This window comes from Carcharodon carcharias, chromosome 1 (genome assembly GCF_017639515.1).
Source record: "Carcharodon carcharias isolate sCarCar2 chromosome 1, sCarCar2.pri, whole genome shotgun sequence".
In the NCBI taxonomy this organism is placed as follows: domain Eukaryota; kingdom Metazoa; phylum Chordata; class Chondrichthyes; order Lamniformes; family Lamnidae; genus Carcharodon; species Carcharodon carcharias.
In genome coordinates this window covers 263,375,287-263,399,211 of record NC_054467.1, presented here as the reverse complement: position 1 = coordinate 263,399,211, position 23,925 = coordinate 263,375,287, and the positions used below count along the sequence as shown (strand labels likewise).

The window sequence follows — 23,925 nt, the reverse complement described above, 5'->3', positions numbered from 1 at the left end:
CTCCCCACTGAACACAGACACTCCAGCCTCACTCCCCACTGAACACAGACACTCCAACCATACTCCCCACTGAACACAGACACTCCAACCACACTCCCCACTGAACACAGACACTCCAACCTCACTCCCCACTGAACACAGACACTCAAACCTCACTCCCCCCACTGACCACACACTCCAACCTCACTCCCCACTGAACACAGACACTCCAAACTCACTCCCCACTGAACACAGACACTCCATCCTCACTCCCCACTGAACACAGACACTCCAACCTCACTCCTCACTGAACACAGACACTCCAACCTCACTCCCCACTGAAAACAGACACTCCAACCTCACACCTCACTGAACACAGACACTCCAACCTCACTCCCAACTGAACACAGACACTTCAATCTCACTCCCCCACTGAACACAGACACTCCAACCTCACTCCCCACTGAACACAGACACTTCAACCTCACTCCCCCAGTGAACACAGACACTCCAACCTCACTCCCCACTGAACACAGACACTCCAACCTCACTGCCCACTCAACACAGACACTCGACCAAACTCCCCACTGAACACAGACACTCCAACCTCACTCCCCACTGAACACAGACACTCCAACCTCACGCCCCACTCAACACAGACACTCGACATCACTCCCCACTCAACACAGACACTCGACCTCACTCCCCACTGAACACAGACACTCCAAACTCACTCCCCACTGAACAGACACTCGACCTCACTCCCCACTGAACACAGACACTCGACCTCACTCCCCACTGAACACAGACACTCGACCTCACTCCCCACTGAACACAGACACTCCAACCACACTGCCCCACTGAACACAGACACTCCAACCTCACTCCCCACTGAACACAGACACTCCAACCTCACTCCCCACTGAACACAGACACTCCATCCTAACTCCCCACTGAACACAGACACTCCAACCTCAATCCTCACTGAACACAGACACTCCAACCTCACTCCCCACTGAACACAGACACTCCAACCTCACACATCACTGAACACAGACACTCCAACCTCACTCCCAACTGAACACAGACACTCCAATCTCACTCCCCCACTGAACACAGACACTCCAACCTCACTCCCCACTGAACACAGACACTTCAACCTCACTCCCCCAGTGAACACAGACACTCCAACCTCACTCCCCACTGAACACAGACACTCCAACCTCACTCCCCACTCAACACAGACACTCGACCTCACTCCCCACTGAACACAGACACTCCAACCTCACTCCCCACTCAACACAGACACTCCAACCTCACTCCCCACTCAACACAGACACTCGACCTCACTCCCCACTCAACACAGACACTCGACCTCAGTCCCCACTGAACACAGACACTCCAAACTCACTCCCCACTTAACAGACACTCGACCTCACTCCCCACTGAACACAGACACTCGACCTCACTCCCCACTGAACACAGACACTCGACCTCACTCCCCACTGAACACAGACACTCGACCTCACTCCCCACTGAACACAGACACTCCAACCACACTGCCCCACTGAACACAGACACTCCAACCTCACTCCCCACTGAACACAGACACTCCAACCTCACTCCCCACTGAACACAGACACTCCAACCTCACTCCCCACTGAACACAGACACTCCAACCTCACTCCCCACTGAACACAGACACTCCAACCTCACTCCCCACTGAACACAGACACTCCAACCTCACTCCTCACTGAACACAGACACTCCAACCTCACTCCCCACTGAACAGACACTCCAACCTCACTCCCCACTGAACACAGACACTCCAACCTCACCCCCCCACTGACCATACACTCCAACCTCACCGCCCCCACTGAACACAGACACTCCAACCTCACTCCCCACTGAACACAGACACTCCAACCACACTCCCCACTGAACACAGACACTCCAACCTCACTCCCCACTGAACACAGACACTCCAACCACACTCCCCACTGAACCCAGACACTCTAACCTCGCTCCCCACTGAACACAGACACTCCAACCTCACTCCCCACTGAACACAGACACTAATACCTCACTCACCCACTGAACACAGACACTTCAACCTCACCCCCCCCACTGAACACACACTCCAACCTCACTCCCCACTGAACACAGACACTCCAACCTCACTCCCCACTGAACACAGACACTCCAACCTCACTCCCCACTGAACATAGACACTCCAACCTCGCTCCCTCACTGAGCACACACTCCAACCTCACTCCCCACTGAACACAGACACTCCAACCTCACTCCCCACTGAACACAGACACTCCAAACACAGTCCCCACTGAACCCAGACACTCCAACCTCACTCCCCACTGAACACAGACACTCCAACCTCACTCCTCACTGAACCCAGACACTCCAACCTCACTCCCCACTGAACACAGACACTCCAACCTCACTCCTCACTGAACACAGACACTCCAACCTCACTCCCCACTGAACACAGACACTCCAACCTCACTCCCCACTGAAAACAGACACTCCAACCTCACTCTCCACTGAACACAGACACTCCAACCTCACTCCCCACTGAAAACAGACACTCCAACCTCACTCCCCACTGAACACAGACACTCCAACCTCACTCCCCACTGAACACAGACACTCCAACCTCAATCCCCACTGAACACAGACACTCCAACCTCACTCCCCACTGAACACAGACACTCCAACCTCACTCCCCACTCAACACAGACACTCCAACCTCACTCCCCACTGAACACAAAAACTACAACCTCACTCCCCACTCAACACAGACACTCCAACCTCACTCCCCACTGAACACAGACACTCCAACCTCACTCCGCACTGAAAACAGACACTCCAACCTCACTCCCCACTGAACACAGACACTCCAACCTCACTCCCCACTGAACACAGACACTCCAACCTCACTCCCCACTGAACACAGACAGTCCAACCTCACCCCCCCACGGACCATACACTCCAACCTCACCCCCCCCACTGAACACAGACACTCCAACCACACTCCCCACTGAACACAGACACTCCAACCTCACTCTCCACTGAACACAGACACTCCAACCACACTCCCCACTGAACACAGACACTCGAACCACACTCCCCACTGAACCCAGACACTCTAACCTCGCTCCCCACTGAACACAGACACTCCAACCTCACTCCCCACTGAACACAGACACTAATACCTCACTCACCCACTGAACACAGACACTTCAACCTCACCCCCCTCACTGACCACACACTCCAACCTCACTCCCCACTGAACACAGACACTCCAACCTCACTCCCCACTGAACACAGCCACTCCAACCTCACTCCCCACTGAACATAGACACTCCAACCTCGCTCCCCCACTGAGCACACACTCCAACCTCACTCCCCACTGAACACAGACACTCCAACCTCACTCCCCACTGAACACAGACACTCCAACCACAGTCCCCACTGAACCCAGACACTCCAACCTCACTCCCCACTGAACACAGACACTCCAACCTCACACCTCACTGAACACAGACACTCCAACCTCACTCCCCACTGAACACAGACACTCCAACCTCACTCCCCACTCAACACAGACACTCCAACCTCACTCCCCCACTGAACACAGACACTCCAACCTCACTCCCCACTCAACACAGACACTCCAACCTCACTCCCCACTGAACACAGACACTCCAACCTCACTCCCCACTCAACACAGACGCTCCAACCTCACTCCCCACTCAACACAGGCACTCCAAGCTCACTCCCCACTCAACACAGACACTCCAACCTCAATCCCCACTGAACACAGACACTCCAACCTCACTCCCCACTGAACACAGACACTCCAACCTCACTCCCCACTGAACACAGACACTCCAACCTCACTCCCCACTGAACACAGAAACTCCAACCTCACTCCCCACTCAACACAGACACTCCAACCTCACTCCCCACTGAACACAGACACTCCAACCTCACTCCCCACTGAAAACAGACACTCCAACCTCACTCCCCACTGAACACAGACACTCCAACCTCACTCCCCACTGAACACAGACACTCCAACCTCACTCCCCACTGAACACAGACACTCCAACCTCACCCCCCCACGGACCATACACTCCAACCTCACCCCCCCCCACTGAACACAGACACTCCAACCACACTCCCCACTGAACACAGACACTCCAACCTCACTCCCCACTGAACACAGACACTCCAACCACACTCCCCACTGAACACAGACACTCCAACCACACTCCCCACTGAACCCAGACACTCTAACCTCGCTCCCCACTGAACACAGACACTCCAACCTCACTCCCCACTGAACACAGACACTAATACCTCACTCACCCACTGAACACAGACACTTCAACCTCACCCCCCCCCACTGAACACACACTCCAACCTCACTCCCCACTGAACACAGACACTCCAACCTCACTCCCCACTGAACACAGACACTCCAACCTCACTCCCCACTGAACATAGACACTCCAACCTCGCTCCCCCACTGAGCACACACTCCAACCTCACTCCCCACTGAACACAGACACTCCAACCTCACTCCCCACTGAACACAGACACTCCAACCACAGTCCCCACTGAACACAGACACTCCAACCTCACTCCCCACTGAACATAGACACTCCAACCTCACACCTCACTGAACACAGACACTCCAACCTCACTCCCCACTGAACACAGACACTCCAACCTCACTCCCCCACTGAACACAGACACTCCAACCTCACTCCCCACTGAACACAGACACTCCAACCTCACTCACCACTGAACACAGACACTCCAACCTCACTCCCCACTGAACACAGACACTCCAACCTCACTCCCCCACTGAACACAGACACTCCAACCTCACTCACCACTCAACACAGACACTCCAACCTCACTCCCCACTGAACACAGACACTCCAACCTCACTCCCCACTCAACACAGACACTCCAACCTCACTCCCCACTCAACACAGACACTCCAACCTCACTCCCCACTCAACACAGACACTCCAACATCAATCCCCACTGAACACAGACACTCCAACCTCACTCCCCACTGAACACAGACACTCCAACCTCACTCCCCACTGAACACAGACACTCCAACCTCACTCCCCACTGAACACAGAAACTCCAACCTCACTCCCCACTCAACACAGAAACTCCAACCTCACTCCCCACTGAACACAGACACTCCAACCTCACTCCCCACTGAAAACAGACACTCCAACCTCACTCCCCACTGAACACAGACACTCCAACCTCACTCCCCACTGAACACAGACACTCCAACCTCACCCCCCCACGGACCATACACTCCAACCTCACCCCCCCCAATGAACACAGACACTCCAACCACACTCCCCACTGAACACAGACACTCCAACCTCACTCCTCACTGAACACAGACACTCCAACCTCACTCCCCACTGAACACAGACACTCCAACCTCACTCCCCACTGAACACAGACACTCCAACCACACTCCCCACGGAACACAGACACTCCAACCTCACTCCTCACTGAACACAGACACTCCAACCTCACTCCTCACTGAACACAGACACTCCAACCTCACTCCCCACTGAACACAGACACTCCAACCTCACACCTCACTGAACACAGACACTCCAACCTCACTCCCCCACTGAACACAGACACTCCAACCTCACTCCCCACTGAACACAGACACTCCAACCTCACTCCCCACTGAACACAGAAACTCCAACCTCAATCCCCACTGAACACAGACACTCCAACCTCACTCCCCACTGAACACAGACACTCCAACCTCACTCCCCACTGAACACAGACACTCCAACCTCACTCCCCACTGAACACAGACACTCCAACCTCACTCCCCACTGAACACAGACACTCCAACCTCACTCCCCACTGAACACAGACACTCCAACCTCACTCCCCACTGAACACAGACACTCTAACCTCACTCCCCACTGAACACAGACACTCCAACCTCACTCCCCCACTGAACACAGACACTCCAACCTCACTCCCCACTGAACACAGACACTCCAACCTCACTCCCCACTGAACACAGACACTCCAACCTCACTCCACACTGAACACAGACACTCCAACCTCACTCACCCACTGAACACAGACGCTTCAACCTCACCCCCCCACTGACCACACACTCCAACCTCACTCCCCACTGAACACAGACACTCCAACCTCACTCCCCACTGAACACAGACACTCCAACCACACTCCCCACTGAACACAGACACTCCAACCTCGCTCCCCACTGAACACAGACACTCCAACCTCGCTCCCCACTGAACACAGACACTCCAACCTCACTCACCCACTGAACACAGACACTCCAACCTCACTCCCCACTCAACACAGACACTCCAACCTCACTCCACACTGAACACAGACACTCCAACCTCACTCCTCACTGAACACAGACACTCCAACCTCACTCCCCACTGAACACAGACACTCCAACCTCACTCCTCACTGAACACAGACACTCCAACCTCACTCCCCACTGAACACAGACACTCCAACCACAGTCCCCACTGAACCCAGACACTCCAACCTCACTCCCCACTGAACCCAGACACTCCAACCTCACTCCTCACTGAACACAGGCACTCCAACCTCACTCCCCACTGAACACAGACACTCCAACCTCACTCCCCCACTGAACACAGACACTCCAACCTCACTCCCCACTGAACACACACTTCAACCTCACTCCCCACTGAACACAGACACTTCAACCTCAATCCCCACTGAACACAGACACTCCAACCTCACTCCCCCACTGAACACAGACACTCCAACCTCACTCCCCACTCAACACAGACACTCCAACCTCACTCCCCACTGAACACAGACACTCCAACCTCACTCCCCACTCAACACAGACACTCCAACCTCACTCCCCACTCAACACAGACACTCCAACCTCACTCCCCACTCAACACAGACACTCCAACCTCACTCCTCACTGAACACAGACACTCCAACCTCACTCCCCACTGAACACAGACACTCCAACCTCACACCTCACTGAACACAGACACTCCAACCTCACTCCCCCACTGAACACAGACACTCCAACCTCACTCCCCACTGAACACAGACACTCCAACCTCACTCCCCACTGAACACAGACACTCCAACCTCAATCCCCACTGAACACAGACACTCCAACCTCACTCCCCACTGAACACAGACACTCCAACCTCACTCCCCACTGAACACAGACACTCCAACCTCACTCCCCACTGAACACAGACACTCTAACCTCACTCCCCACTGAACACAGACACTCCAACCTCACTCACCCACTGAACACAGACACTCCAACCTCACTCCCCACTGAACACAGACACTCCAACCTCACTCCCCACTGAACACAGACACTCCAACCTCACTCCACACTGAACACAGACACTCCAACCTCACTCACCCACTGAACACAGACACTTCAACCTCACCCCCCCACTGACCACACACTCCAACCTCACTCCTCACTGAACACAGACACTCCAACCTCACTCCCCACTGAACACAGACACTCCAACCACACTCCCCACTGAACACAGACACTGCAACCTCGCTCCCCACTGAACACAGACACTCCAACCTCGCTCCCCACTGAACAGACACTCCAACCTCACTCACCCACTGAACACAGACACTCCAACCTCACTCCCCACTGAACACAGACACTCCAACCTCACTCCCCACTGAACACAGACACTCCAACCTCACTCCCCACTGAACACAGACACTCCAACCTCACTCCCCACTCAACACAGACACTCCAACCTCACTCCCCACTCAACACAGACACTCCAACCTCACTCCCCACTCAACACAGACACTCCAACCTCACTCCCCACTCAACACAGACACTCCAACCTCACTCCCCACTGAACACAGACACTTGACCTCACTCCCCACTGAACACAGACACTCCAACCTCACTCCCCACTGAACACAGACACTCGACCTCACTCCCCCACTGAACACAGACACTCCAACCTCACTCCCCACTGAACACAGACACTCCAACCTCAATCCCCACTGAACACAGAGACTCCAACCTCACTCCCCACTCAACACAGACACTCCAACCTCAATCCCCACTGAACACACACTCCAACCACACTCCCCCACTGAACACAGACACTCCAACCTCACTCCCCCACTGAACACAGAAACTCCAACCTCACTCCCCACTGAACACACACTCCAACTTCACTCCCCACTGAACACAGACACTCCAACCTCACTCACCACTGAACACAGACACTCTGACCTCACTCCTCACTGAACACACACACTCCAACCTCACTCCCCACTGAACACAGACACTCCAACCTCACTCCCCACTGAACACAGACACTCCAACCTCACTCCCCCACTGAACACACACCCTCCAACCTCACTCCCCACTGAACACAGACACTCCAACCTCACTCCCCACTGAACAGACACTCCAACCTCACTCCCCACTGAACACAGACACTCCAACCTCACTCCCCACTGAACACAGACACTCCAACCTCACTCCCCCACTGAACACAGACACTCCAACCTCACTCCCCCACTGAACACAGACACTCCAACCTCACTCCCCACTGAGCACAGAAACTCCAACCTCACTCTCCACTGAACACAGACACTCCAACCTCAATCCCCACTGAACACAGACACTCCAACCTCACTTCCCCACTTACCACACACTCCAACCTCACTCCCCACTGAACACAGACACTCCAACCTCACTCCACACTGAACACAGACACTCCAACCTCACTCACCCACTGAACACAGACACTTCAACCTCACTCACCCACTGAACACAGACACTTCAACCTCACCCCCCCACTGACCACACACTCCAACCTCACTCCCCACTGAACACAGACACTCCAACCTCACTCCCCACTGAACACAGACACTCCAACCACACTCCCCACTGAACACAGACACTCCAACCTCGCTCCCCACTGAACACAGACACTCCAACCTCGCTCCCCACTGAACAGACACTCCAACCTCACTCACCCACTGAACACAGACACTCCAACCTCACTCCCCCACTGAACACAGAAACTCCAACCTCACTCCCCACTGAACACAGACACTCCAAGCTCACTCCCCACTGAACACAGACACACCAACCTCACTCCCCACTGAACACAGACACACCAACCTCACTCCCCACTGAACACAGACACTCCAACCTCACTCCCCACTGAACACAGACACTCCAACCTCACTCCCCACTGAACACAGACACTCCAACCTCACTCCCCACTCAACACAGACACTCCAACCTCACTCCCCACTCAACACAGACACTCCAACCTCATTCCCCACTGAACACAGACACTCCAACCTCACTCCCCACTCAACACAGACACTCCAACCTCACTCCCCACTGAACACAGACACTCCAACCTCAATCCCCACTGAACACAGACACTCCAACCTCAATCCCCACTGAACACAGACACTCCAACCTCACTCCCCACTGAACACAGACACTCCAACCTCAATCCCCACTGAACACAGAAACTCCAACCTCACTCCCCACTCAACACAGACACTCCAACCTCACTCCCCACTGAACACAGACACTCCAACCTCACTCCCCACTGAACATAGACACTCCAACCTCACTCCCCACTGAACACAGACACTCCAACCTCACTCCCCACTGAACACAGACACTCCAACCTCACTCCCCACTGAACACAGACACTCCAACCTCACTCCCCCACTGAGCACACACTCCAACCTCACTCCTCACTGAACAAAGACACTCCAACTTCGCTCCCCCACTCAACAGACACTACAACCTCACTCCCCACTGAACACAGACACTCCAACCTCAATCCCCACTGAACGCAGACACTCCAACCTCAATCCCCACTCAACACAGACACTCCAACCTCACTCCCCACTGAACACAGACACTCCAACCTCACTCCCCACTGAACACAGACACTCCAACCTCACTCCCCACTCAACACAGACACTCCAACCTCACTCCCCACTCAACACAGACACTCCAACCTCACTCCCCACTGAACACAGACACTCCAACCTCACTCCCCACTGAACACAGACACTTGACCTCACTCCCCACTGAACACAGACACTCCAACCTCACTCCCCACTGAACACAGACACTCGACCTCACTCCCCCACTGAACACAGACACTCCAACCTCACTCCCCACTGAACACAGACACTCCAACCTCAATCCCCACTGAACACAGAGACTCCAACCTCACTCCCCACTCAACACAGACACTCCAACCTCAATCCCCACTGAACACACACTCCAACCACACTCCCCCACTGAACACAGACACTCCAACCTCACTCCCCCACTGAACACAGAAACTCCAACCTCACTCCCCACTGAACACACACTCCAACTTCACTCCCCACTGAACACAGACACTCCAACCTCACTCACCACTGAACACAGACACTCTGACCTCACTCCTCACTGAACACACACACTCCAACCTCACTCCCCACTGAACACAGACACTCCAACCTCACTCCCCACTGAACACAGACACTCCAACCTCACTCCCCCACTGAACACACACCCTCCAACCTCACTCCCCACTGAACACAGACACTCCAACCTCACTCCCCACTGAACAGACACTCCAACCTCACTCCCCACTGAACACAGACACTCCAACCTCACTCCCCACTGAACACAGACACTCCAACCTCACTCCCCCACTGAACACAGACACTCCAACCTCACTCCCCCACTGAACACAGACACTCCAACCTCACTCCCCACTGAGCACAGAAACTCCAACCTCACTCTCCACTGAACACAGACACTTCAACCTCACTCTCCACTGAACACAGACACTCCAACCTCAATCCCCACTGAACACAGACACTCCAACCTCACTTCCCCACTGACCACACACTCCAACCTCACTCCCCACTGAACACAGACACTCCAACCTCACTCCCCACTGAACACAGTCACTCCAACCTCACTGCCCACTGAACACAGACACTCCAACCTCAATCCCCACTGAACACAGACACTCCAACCTCACTCCCCACTGGACACAGACACTCCAACCTCACTCCCCACTGAACACAGACACTCCAACCTCACTCCCCACTGAACACTGACCCTCCAAACTCACTCCCCACTGAACACACACCCTCCAACCTCACTCCCCCACTGCACACAGACACTCCAACCTCACTCCCCACTGAACACAGACACTCCAACCTCACTCACTCCCCTCACTGATATAGGCACTGTAGCTTCACGCGCTGCAAAACATCTTACCTTCTGCACCTTGAAATCCTGGGCTTGTTCTAGCAACTGTGTCTCCCAGTCTTTTCAACTCCATTGGGGTAAAATCCAGCTGTCCCGATGGTCCTTTTGACCCCAGTATGCTCCTGGGAGACTGGTTAATCCCCAGGTTCCGAAGGTAGATCTGAGAACCGTGAAACAGGACAAGTCAGAAGCTGCAGTTAATTTCACACACTGCACCCTACCCCAAAACCCCAATCCCCAAAGGCTCCCTCTCCCCTTTGGGTCCTTCTGGGATACAGTGCTATAAATTATGGATGCTGTCCTGCTACAGATGTTCCCCCAGTGCTATCCTCACTCCATTTTTCTCTTCTGCAGCTGAACGCTCACCTTGCTAAGACCTTCTCCGTCTATGAAACCACACCACATGATGCACATGGTCCTCCCCTCTGCAGGGGGTCAATGAGATTGGAGGTGATATATTAATATGATCAGAAAGCAGCTCATCAGAAGAATTGGAACATTTTTGGGTTGCCAAGTTGTAATCATTGGGGTACTGCAAGTACCAGGACTTAGGCCTCAGCCATGTACAATCCATATTAATGCTTTAGCTGAGGAGACTGATTGTATTTAATCCACGTTTGCTAATGATGCAAAGCTAGGTGGGAAAATAAACTGTGAGAAGGGAGAACACAAAGCAGGGGGGAAGAATTTTCACTTTCTACCCCGCTGGGAGAGGGAGGGGGTTGGCCACTGGAGGTCCGGAAAATGCTGACAGGTTCGGAAGGATAGGCTTGGTTTCCAGTTGGAGCAAGAATCCGGAGCTGGTTGCAGGAACAATAGTACAGGTGCAATGGCTAAACCGGATAGCAATGTGTCACTTGACATCATCCGTGTTTTGTGGTATCTCAAGTCAACTTGAGGAAAATCAGCTATCATTATTTGTCATCTTGGGTTACTAATTTAAAAGATCTTTGACCTGTACGACAGAGCTAAAGTGAGAGAATACCATGCACTGCATTTGAATTACATAAGATTACACAAAATTTACAGCACAGAAGCATACCATACGGCCTAATCAGTCTCTGCTCAAGCCTCCTCCCACCCTTGCTCTTTCAACTTGATCAGCATAACCCTCCATTCCCTTCTCTCGCTTAAATGCATCGGTACTATTTGCTGCAACCACTCCCTCTGGCAGCAAGTTCCACACTCACAGAACATAAAGAAAAGAAACATCTTTATTCAACTTACAAATCACATGAAAACCACTGCAGAGAAAGTTACTGTCTTTTGAATATTTATGTGTGGAATGACCTGATTAGATGCCTATCCACACTTTCAGCAACATAACCTGTGTGAGGATTTTCATCCAGTATGTTGCTAATACTTCATGGTATAAAACAGAATTAAACAAAGGGACAAAATAGTTCTGCAATGTTCTCTGATTAAAATAAAAAGGAAACCTTGTGCTTTTCTGGGGTGAGGTGTGGTCCAGTCTTGGTGGTGGTGGTGGTGGTGGTGGTGGGTGGGTGGGTTGGTGGGGGGGGCGGTGTTGGACATTGTTTGGCTGATGGCTGAGATCAGAGGATTGGCCAGGGACTGCAGGGGTGGAAATCAGATGTCAGAGGCCCTCAGTGGCTACTCTCCCACATTAGACCCTCCATAAACTTGATGTCATCCAAAACTCTGCTGTTCTAACTCGTAGCAAGTCCCATTCCCCTAGCACCCCAGTGCTCACTGACCTACACTGGCTCCTGGTTAAGCAATGTCTTGATTTTAAGATTCTCATCCTCGTTTTCAAATCCCTCCATGGCCTTTCTTCCACTCTTTATCTCTGTCATCTCCTCCAGCCCCGCAACCCTCTGAGATACTTGCACTCCTTCGATTCCGGCCTCTGAAGCAGCCCTCGATTTTAATCGCTGCCCATTGGTGGCCGTACATTTCATTGCCTTCACCCCAAAGTCTGGAATTACCTCACTAAAGCTCTCCTATCTACCTTTCTTTCCTCCTATTAGATGCTCCTTAAAACCTACCTCTCTGGCACTAAGCTACGTAAGGAGATATTAGGTCAAATGACCAGAAGCTTGGTCAGAGAGGTAGGATGCTGGTTCAACCGAAAGGTCATTGAAACATCAACTCTATTTCTCTCTCCACAAACGCTGCCTGATCTGCTCAATCCTTCCAGCATTTTCTGTTTTGATTTGTCAAGGGCCAATCATGTTTAACTAATTTGATTGAGTTTTTCCATGAATTTACGGAGAGGTTGAATAGGGGAATGTGGGTGATGTGCGTAAGTGGACTTCCAAAAAGCTTTTGATAAAGTGCCACAAAACTGGTTTGTCAGCAAAGTTGATGCCCATGGAATAAAAGGGACAGGGACACCATGGAGACGGAGTTGGCTGAGTGACAGGGAAAGGGACAGGGTCACCATAGAGACAGAGCTGGCTGAGTGACAGGGACACCATGGAGACGGAGTTGGCTGAGTGACAGGAACACCAGGGAGACGGAGTTGGCTGAGTGACAGGGACACCAGGGAGATGGAATTGGCTGAGTGACAGGGACACCATGGAGACGGAGTTGGCTGAGTGACAGGGAAAGGGACAGGGACACCAGGGAGATGGAGTTGGCTGAGTGACAGGGACACCAGGGAGATGTAGTTGGCTGAATGACAGGGAAAGGGACAGGGACACCATGGAGACGGAGTTGGCTGAGTGACAGGGAAAGGGACAGGGACACCAGGGAGATGGAGTTGGCTGAGTGACAGGGACACCAGGGAGATATAGTTGGCTGAGTGACAGGGACACCAGGGAGGCGGAGTTGGCTGAGTGACAGGAACACCAGGGAGACGGAGTTGGCTGAGTGACAGGGACACCAGGGAGGCGGAGTTGGCTGAGTGACAGGAACACCAGGGAGATGGAGTTGGCTGAGTGACAGTGACACAAGGGAGATGGAGTTGGCTGAGTGACAGGAACACCAGGGAGATGGAGTTGGCTGAGTGACAGTGACACCAGGGAGATGGAGTTGGCTGAGTGACAGGGAAAGGGACGGGGACACCAGGGAGATGGAGTTGGCTGAGTGACAGGGACACCAGGGAGATGGAGTTGGCTGAGTGACAGGGACACCAGGGAGATGGAGTTGGCTGAGTGACAGGGAAAGGGACACCAGGGAGATGGAGTTGGCTGAGTGACAGGGACACCAGGGAGATGGAGTTGGCTGAGTGACAGGGAAAGGGACACCAGGGAGATGGAGTTGGCTGAGTGACAGGGACACCAGGGAGATGGAGTTGGCTGAGTGACAGGGAAAGGGACACCAGGGAAACGGAGTTGGCTGAGTGACAGGGACACCAGGGAGATGGAGTTGGCTGAGTGACAGGGACACCAGGGAGATGGAGTTGGCTGAGTGACAGGGACACCAGGGAGGCGGAGTTGGCTGAGTGACAGGAACACCAGGGAGATGGAGTTGGCTGAGTGACAGTGACACAAGGGAGATGGAGTTGGCTGAGTGACAGGAACACCAGGGAGATGGAGTTGGCTGAGTGACAGTGACACCAGGGAGATGGAGTTGGCTGAGTGACAGGGAAAGGGACGGGGACACCAGGGAGATGGAGTTGGCTGAGTGACAGGGACACCAGGGAGATGGAGTTGGCTGAGTGACAGGGACACCAGGGAGATGGAGTTGGCTGAGTGACAGGGAAAGGGACACCAGGGAGATGGAGTTGGCTGAGTGACAGGGACACCAGGGAGATGGAGTTGGCTGAGTGACAGGGAAAGGGACACCAGGGAGATGGAGTTGGCTGAGTGACAGGGACACCAGGGAGATGGAGTTGGCTGAGTGACAGGGAAAGGGACACCAGGGAAACGGAGTTGGCTGAGTGACAGGGACACCAGGGAGATGGAGTTGGCTGAGTGACAGGGACACCAGGGAGATGGAGTTGGCTGAGTGACAGGGAAAGGGACACCAGGGAGATGGAGTTGGCTGAGTGACAGGGACACCAGGGAGACGGAGTTGGCTGAGTGACAGGGAAAGGGACACCAGGGAGACGGAGTTGGCTGAGTGACAGGGAAAGGGACACCAGGGAGACGGAGTTGGCTGAGTGACAGGGAAAGGGACACCAGGGAGATGGAGTTGGCTGAGTGACAGGGACACCAGGGAGATGGAGTTGGCTGAGTGACAGTGACACCAGGGAGATGGAGTTGGCTGAGTGACAGGGAAAGGGACAGGGACACCAGGGAGATGGAGTTGGCTGAGTGACAGGGAAAGGGACAGGGACACCAGGGAGATGGAGTTGGCTGAGTGACAGGGACACCAGGGAGACGGAGTTGGCTGAGCGACAGGAACACCAGGGAGACGGAGTTGGCTGAGTGACAGGGACACCAGGGAGACGGAGTTGGCTGAGTGACAGTGACACCAGGGAGACGGAGTTGGCTGAGTGACAGGGAAAGGGACAGTGACACCAGGGAGACGGAGTTGGCTGAGTGACAGGGACACCAGGGAGACGGAGTTGGCTGAGTGACAGGAACACCAGGGAGACGGAGTTGGCTGAGTGACAGGGACACCAGGGAGACAGAGTTGGCTGAGTGACAGTGACACCAGGGAGACGGAGTTGGCTGAGTGACAGGGAAAGGGACAGTGACACCAGGGAGACGGAGTTGGCTGAGTGACAGGGACACCAGGGAGATGGAGTTGGCTGAGTGACAGGGACACCAGGGAGACGGAGTTGGCTGAGTGACAGGGACACCAGGGAGACGGAGTTGGCTGAGTGACAGGGAAAGGGACAGTGACACCAGGGAGACGGAGTTGGCTGAGTGACAGGGACACCAGGGAGACGGAGTTGGCTGAGTGACAGGGACACCAGGGAGACGGAGTTGGCTGAGTGACAGGAACACCAGGGAAACGGAGTTGGCTGAGTAGTGACAGGGAAAAGAGAGTACTGGCGAATGCCTGTTTTTCAGACTGGAGAAGATATACAATGAGTTTCCACAGAGATCAGAGTTAGGACCACTGCATTTCATGATATATACTAATGGCCTTGACTTGGGTGACAATTTTTTTTAAATGTATTCTTTCATGAGATGTGGGCCTCACTGGCCAAGCCAGCATTTGTTGCCCCATCCCTAACTGCCCGACAATTGAGTGGCTTCTTTGGTCATTTCACAGGGCAGTTAAGAGTCAACCGCATTGCTGTGGGTCTGCAGTCACATGTACGCTAAGGATGGCAGGTTTCCTTCCCCAAAGATGGGTTTCTACTACAATCGATGATGGTCGTCACGGTCACCATTACTGGGACTAGCCTTCAATTCCAGGTTTTTTATTAATTGAATTCAAATTCCACCAGCTGCCATCTTATCCCCAGAGCATTAGCCTGGACCTCTGGGTTACTCGTCCAGTGACATTACCACTACGTCACCATCTCCCCGCTAAAGCTCCCAAAAGTTACAGATAACATAAAATTTAAGAAGTATTGTGAACTTGTAGAGCATAGCTACGGCCTTCAAGAGGACATAGACAGGGTGGTGGAATGGGTAGACAAAGGGCATGTGAAATTTAATCCAGAGAAAGATGGAGTGATATACCTTGAGAAAGTGGTTAATACGGGACCCCGGACTTTGTAAATAGAGGCATACAAAAGCAAGAAAGTTATGATAAACCTGTACAAAGCCGGTAGTGGTAATGTGACTCACTGGTAAGCCAGAGGCCCAGGCTAACGCTTTGGGGACATGGGTTCAAATTCCACCACAGCAGCTGGTGGAATTTGAATTCAATTAATAAAATCTGCAATTGAAAGCTAGTCTCAGTAATGGTGACCATGAATCTATCATCGATTATCTGGTTCACTAATATCCTTTAGGGAAGGAAATCTGCCATCCTTACCTGGTCTGGACTCCACACCCACAGCAACGTGGCTGACTCTTAATTGCCCTCTGAAATGGCCACTCAGCTCAAGGGCAATTAGGTCTGGGCAGCAAAAGCTGGCCTTGCCAGTGACGTCCACATCCTGTGAAAGAATTAGAATAAACTGATTCAACCCTAACTGGAGTACTGGGTCCTATGTGAAATTGTTGGGAGAGGGTGCAGTAAAGGTTGATGAGAACAGGCCCAGGGAACTTCCGTTACTTCAGTGGCAATGCTGGGTTTTTCTCCTCAGAAAAGATTGAGAAGAGATCTGAGAGGTGTCCAAAATCAAGAGGGATCCGGACAGAGTAGAGGAGAAATTGCTCCCATTGGGTGGAAGGGTTGAGAACCACGGGGGCAACAAAATAAGGTGACTGGCAAAAGAATAAAGGGTGGAACATGGGGAAGAACTTCTTCAATACAGCGAGAGGTTAGGATCAGGAATGCACTGGCTGAGAGCGAGGTGGAAACTGAGTGGCCATTTCGCAGGGCAGTTAAGAGTCAGCCACGTTGCTGTGGGTGTGGAGTCACATGTAGTCCAGACCAGGCAAGGATGGCAGATTTCCTTCCCTAAAGGATATTAGTGAACCAGATGGGTTTTTACGATAACTGATGATAGATTCATGGTCACCATTACTGAGACTAGCTTTCAATTGCGGATTTTATTAATTGAAATCAAATTCCACCAGCTGCAGATTCAATTTGCTTTTCAAAAGGGAATTACATAAGCACCTGAAGAGAAAAAAATTGCAAGGCTACAAGGAGAGGCACTAGGGGCGTGTCTCTCACAGAGTGCTGGCACAGACATGACAGGTCAAATGGCCTCCTTCTGTGCTGTAACCATTTTATAATTCTATGAAGATAAGGGTGTGAATGATTTACGATTGAGGGGAGGAGGAATTCCTTCACCAAGAGGGATGTGAATCCTTAGAAATCTCTACTCCAGAGAGCTGTGGATGCTCCATCGTAGTTTAGTCAACAGCGGACTACACCACATGGGCTGCAGTGGTTCAAGAAGGCAGTTCACCACCATCTTCTCGAGGGTAAGTAGGGAATTAAGGATGGGCAATAAATACAGGCCTAGCCAGCAATGCCCACATCCTGTGAATGAATGAAAAAAAATGTACTTCTGAGAAAAAGAGACATATTGAAGCTTTTCATCTTGCACTCAAGAGGACACTTCACAAGGGGAGTACAACAGTTTATGCTGTATGAGAAAAAGAGTGCTGATTGGTTGGAAAGTGGACTCTGATTGGTGGAGGTGTTGCCATGGAGAATGCACCAATTGATGATAGCTTACAGTTAACTGCCAGCATTGTTTTAAATTTAAACCAGGCAGCTTGACCCTAATTGGTCAAGGAATTGCCCTGAGGAATGAGTCAGCGAATGGCTGTCACTTATTGTTTCGCTGAAACATGTGCAATCTGTGTAAATGTTCTGTGCAGAGAGTAGGACCCTGTGTATTAATATACTTAGCTTCCAGTATACGCAAATGTGCCATCAGAATCCACTTGCCAACCAATCAACACTCACTTCTCATGCAGTATCAATTGTTGTTTTCCCCTTATACTGGTATTCTTGCATAGTGTCCTGATGAATGCAAGTCTAAAAACTTTGACATATCTCCTTTTATCAGCAATATTCAAGTTCTGTGCTACCAATTGGAAAAAAAAAAATCAAGACAGTGCTTGACAGATTTTTTTGGGTACTGAGGGAATCAAAAGATATTTTTATATTCGTTGAAGGGATGTGGGCACCAATGGCAATGCTGGCATTAATTGCTGAACCACTGAGAAACTAGTGGTGCTGAGCTGTGGACAGTCTGTGCGGTGTAGAAACCTGGAGCCTTGGCTCTGCAAATCACGGGGACTGACGCGCCCCCCCCCCCCCCCCCCCCCCCCCCCCCCCCCCCCCACCCCCCCCCCCCCAACCACCAACAAGTTCCAAAATGGGCTGAAGGGGAAGACATGTGAAGCAGGATTCAGATCAGCTGTTAAATTTGCTCGAAGGCATTGAACCACAGTCCTTAATGCAACATTTCGGAGGCTACAGAAACAGCTCAACACGAGATGCTGCTGAGTTGATCCCACAAGACCGCTCACTGGCAGTTCAAGCAGCTGGCCAGAGCTCCATTTAAACAGCCGGGTCTGGATATCACAGGGGCTTCTTCTGTCCCAGAACGGGGCTGGATTTCTGATATAACTGGATCAGTACAACAGTGGGAATCATACAATGAAGCAGCAAAGGAGACCATTCAGCCCACTGCGTTTGTGCCAGCTTTTTTGGAAGGGCGATCCAGTTAGTCCCACTCACCTGGTCTGTTTCAATCCCTCCATTTCAACTATTTATTCTAACACCCTTTGGAAAGCTATTTTTGAGCCTGCTTCCACCACTCATTGTGTAAAAGGAAACTGCATCTCCCCCTTGAATTTTCTGCCAATTATCCTAAATCTGTATCTATTGGAAATCACTTCACCTTATTTACTCTGTAAAATCCCCTCATTATTTTAAACATCTCCATTAAGTCTCCCTTTAACCTTCCCTGCCCTGAGGTGAACAATCCCAATAAAAGAAAGCCCGGCGTTTAATTTTTCTTTTTCTATTCATTCTTTCAGGAGATGTGGGTGCTGCTGGCAAGGCCTGAATTTGATGCCAATCCCTAATGACCTGTGAACTGAGAGGTTTGCGAGGCTATGTCAAAGGGCAGTTAACTGTGGGTCTGGAGTTACACGGAGGCCGGACCAGGTAAGGACAGCAGATTTGCTTCCCTAAAGTAAACCAGAAGGTCTTACGCCAGGCCCCAGAAGGATCTTTACGTCAATCGATGATGGTTGTCATGGCCCCCATTACTGAGACTAGCTTCATATTCCAGATTTATTCAATGAATTCACATTCTGCCAGCTGCCATGGTGGGATTTGCCTGGGCCTCTACATTACTAGTCCAATGACAATACCACTATATCACCGTCTCCTCGAAATAGGAGGTAACAGACAGGATTCAATTTGCGATGAGCCCTCAGATCCAATTGCGGGGCTCAGACTGCATTATACATGGGAGGCAGCTCACTGGGTGATGTTGGAGTCAAGTTGGAGAGCTGTGAGCTGCCCTGCTCATGCACCTACCGGTATTCTGTCTTCTACATTGAAGTGGTTGGGATCTGGGGTAAGCCGTGATGGTGTCCAGATGGGAACATAGTTGTCCACCTCCAGGCTGGTCAGTGAGTGACCTGACACAGTCAGCGTCTGTTCACCCACCCGGCTGGTGTCCTGAGAGCTGCCCGGTGGGTTGAGTTCATCCACTGGAGAGGCAACATAGAATCGGTCAGGGTGGACGGTGGTACTCGTAGGGCATGGACCAGGCAAGATGGCATGAGGTTCAGACCCTCTGGCGATCTGCTCGGAATCAATGTTCTCCCTCCGGTCAGTCGGGTCGGGAGCCGGAGGGTCCTCCTGCATCAACCGGCCGGCTCCACTGTGCCAGGACGAAAGGCACTTGCCCAGGGCACTGGCGGACTCCGGTGAGCGAATGCCACGACCTCTGTCCTGGTTCAGGCAGGAACGAGGTGAGTCAGGTTTGTAGAGAGAGGCATCATGCAAGCTTCCTCTCCTAGCATCCGGCTGAGAGCCACTCCTTGGAGCATCTCGGGTGGCAGCATCTGACAGCTGGCCATCGCCCTGGGCGGATTGCTGGTGGTCAGCCGGCCGGCCAGCAGTTCCGGAGGTCGCTGCAATACTTCTCCTTGGCAGAGAGCTGGACGTCGGAGTCTCGCTAATCCGTGACAGGATGTGATTGAGAGAGTCGGCGATGGCGCTGTGTGCCCGCTGTCGGGGTGAAACTCCTCTCAGGCCGTGTAAGACCAGGCTGTCAAAGCTGGGCTTATTACCTGGGCCATGGTGCAGGTCCCAGGCCCCAACTTTCTCCATGTAGCTCAGGGGAGGCATGGACTGCAGGGTGCCCGGAGAGGCCTGGCTGTTGGAGGCTGTGGCGTTCTGACTGGTGCTGCTCAAACCCTGCTTTCCGAACGAGGGTGCCAGCGAGAACTTGGAGGTGCCAGCCAGAGGAGCCTGGCTTTCAATGAGGCGATTTGCCACTCGCCTTCCCTGACCCAACTGAGCAGGGCCCTTGGCTGGTGGTACACTCAAGGCGACGGCTGGTGTAGACTGACAAACGGGACTGGCTAAAGAAGTGAGGAGCGAGGAATCGGTGAAGCTTGGTGGACACACAGTGGGAGAAAGCTCACTGTCTTTTTGCTCCTGCTCTGTGCTACAGCCAGATAGTCCCATCCCATTGCCCTTCCTGTCCCCACTCCTGATGGGCAAGACCTCGATGATGGTATCGTCCTTCCCACAGAACGAGCTGGCAGACTCGATGTTGGCTCCCGAGCTGACACCATTCTTGGAAGTAGCAGACAAACTGCGAGAGGATGGTCTTTGACATTCCAAGCTTACTTTAGAGTGAGATGTTTGACGGGTAGCACTCGCTTGCTGCTCCTGCAACTGGACCACAGCGTCAGAAAACTCTGGTCTCGCTGGGTCCAACAAACTCATACTCCCAACTCCAAGAGGCTCGGGAAAGGTGATCCCTGGGTCAGACAGGGCAGGCTGCTCGTGCGGCACGACGAGCTCAGGGTCGGATGATTGCGGAGAAACCGGAGCTCTCCTGGGGCTGGCAGCAGGCTTGCCGGAGGCACTCGGCTCCCATTGCTTCCCAGGGTCCGCAATGCCACCTGCACCCCCTGCCCCGAGCAAGCTGCTCCTCTGGTTATCACCGAGGGGCCGATTCGTTTCAGTCACACTGCCGGAGCTGGATGTCAAGCCAGGGCTGCTGGGCAATCCAATCTCCTCCTCCAGTAGTCGTGGACTGGACAGCTCCCTGCCCAGAGGCAATGCCTGTCCAGGAAAAGGCACTCCGCCAGTCTGGGGGTGGGATCCATCACTCCTGACGCATGGCGACACACTGGGAAGCTCCATGAAGCGCTGGTCACGGATGAATTTCTCTGCTCGAGCGAAGTCCTCGTCCTCTGTGGCCTGTGACCACCTTGGGCTGGGAGGCGTCAGGGAGTGCTGCGACAGGGAGCAGGTGCTGTTGATATCCCCAAGTGGGTGCTGCGACAGGGAGAGGCTGCCCCTCACGCAGTTTGAGGAAGCCTCAGAGATGACCGCCTGCTGGAAGGCTCTCGCGTATCCTTCGCACGATACTCCAGACAGGTCAGGGGTCCCCCTGAAATATAATTGAACAGAAATTGGTGAGTCTCACTGGAAAGATGGTGGAAGTTTAATCGAAGTAGTTTTCTGTCAAGAAATACCATTCTAGGGCACAGTACATGACTGGTTTCAGACATGACACATGGTGAGTGCAGCATGCTTGGGAAAACAGGCGACTTTGGGAATAATGTTCCCAAAGAAATACGCTTTGGAAATAAACAGAAGATGGGAAGCACCGCACTTTGGATACAAATTGGCTGAAAGACAGGAAACAGAGAGTTGGAGGTGAATGGTTGTTTTTCGGATTGGGGAATGGTATACAATGGGGTTCCCGGGAGTCATTACTAGGCCTACACTGCTTTTCCTGATAATATATTAAAGGCCTCAACTTGGGTGTACAGGGCACAATTTCAAAACTTGCAGATGAGACAAAGCTTAGAAGTATCGTGAACTGTGAGGAGGATAGTGACAAAACTTGAAGAGGACATAGACAGGTTGGTGGAATGGGCAGACTGTAGCAGACGAAATTTAACGCAGAGAAGCGTGGCTGATTCATTTTAGGAGGAAGAACAACCTGACACAATATAACATAAAGGATGGAACTCTGAAGGGGCTACAGGAACAGAGAGACCTGGGTGTACACGTACATAAATCATTAAAGGTGGCAGGACTGGTTGAGAAAATGGTTAAAAAGGCATTCAGGATCTTTCTAAAAAGGGGCATAGAGTATAAAAGCCAGGAAGTTTTGATGAACCTTTTCTTATGAATTTGTAATTTCAAGACTCACGTGTTGTTGAAATATGTTGTGGTTTGGGGATTGAAATTATTTAGTGTCAGATAAAAGATAACTCCTGATTTGAGAAGCTGGTAAATAAGCCACAAAGATAATTGCCAATCAAAGCATGGTCCTGGTGGCTTAAAGAGATCAGAGGTGGTATTGTGAAAACTGTAAACAATGGGCGACCTCTTTTTGAGTCTTGGAGATGGCAAGATGGCTACAGTTAAACAAAGGTCTCAAAATATCAATCTACTTTTCAGATCAAAGGGCAGGTTTGGAAATTGGAGACACTTTGTTTAAATCTGTTTTGGACACCCTGGGTGTGCCACATTGCTGTGGGGACTGATTGCAGGATTGTGTTTTGAACTTTTCTGTGTGTTTTCTCACAGAAACCGTTAGTTAGCTTGGGAGCAGCTTTAAACAGGCAGTTTATGTATAGAGCTGGAATAGTTTGGAAACAGGCAGAAAGAGAGAGAGAATCCGCCAGAGGCAGTAAAGGAATTCTTTTTAAATTCATTCATTGGATGTGGGCTTCACTGGCTGGACCAGCATCTATGCTCATCCCTAATTGCCCTTGAGAAGGTGGTGGTGAGCTGCCTTCTTGAACCGCTGCAGTCCGTGTAGTGTAGGTACATCCACAGTGCTGTTAGGGAGGGAGTTCCAGGATTTTGACCCAGCGACTGTGAAGAAACAGTGATATATTTCCAAGTCAGGATGG

General features: G+C 52.2%; 1 protein-coding gene across 5 annotated transcripts in view; it reads right to left on the bottom strand.

Moving 5' to 3' along the window:
* The window catches only part of LOC121279071, a 229,230-nt gene that overhangs the window by 175,443 nt on the left and 29,862 nt on the right, over positions 1 to 23,925 (bottom strand). For all 5 annotated transcript variants that reach the window (XR_005943323.1, XM_041189978.1, XM_041189961.1 and 2 more), the window contains 2 exons: positions 20,348 to 22,445; positions 11,366 to 11,516 (listed from right to left, as the gene is read on the bottom strand). Coding sequence is in view for 4 of the 5 variants with exons in the window: in XM_041189978.1 (XP_041045912.1) it covers positions 11,366 to 11,516; positions 20,348 to 22,445 (2,249 nt within the window). In the remaining variant the exon portion in view is untranslated. The remainder of the gene's footprint in view (positions 1 to 11,365; positions 11,517 to 20,347; positions 22,446 to 23,925) is intronic.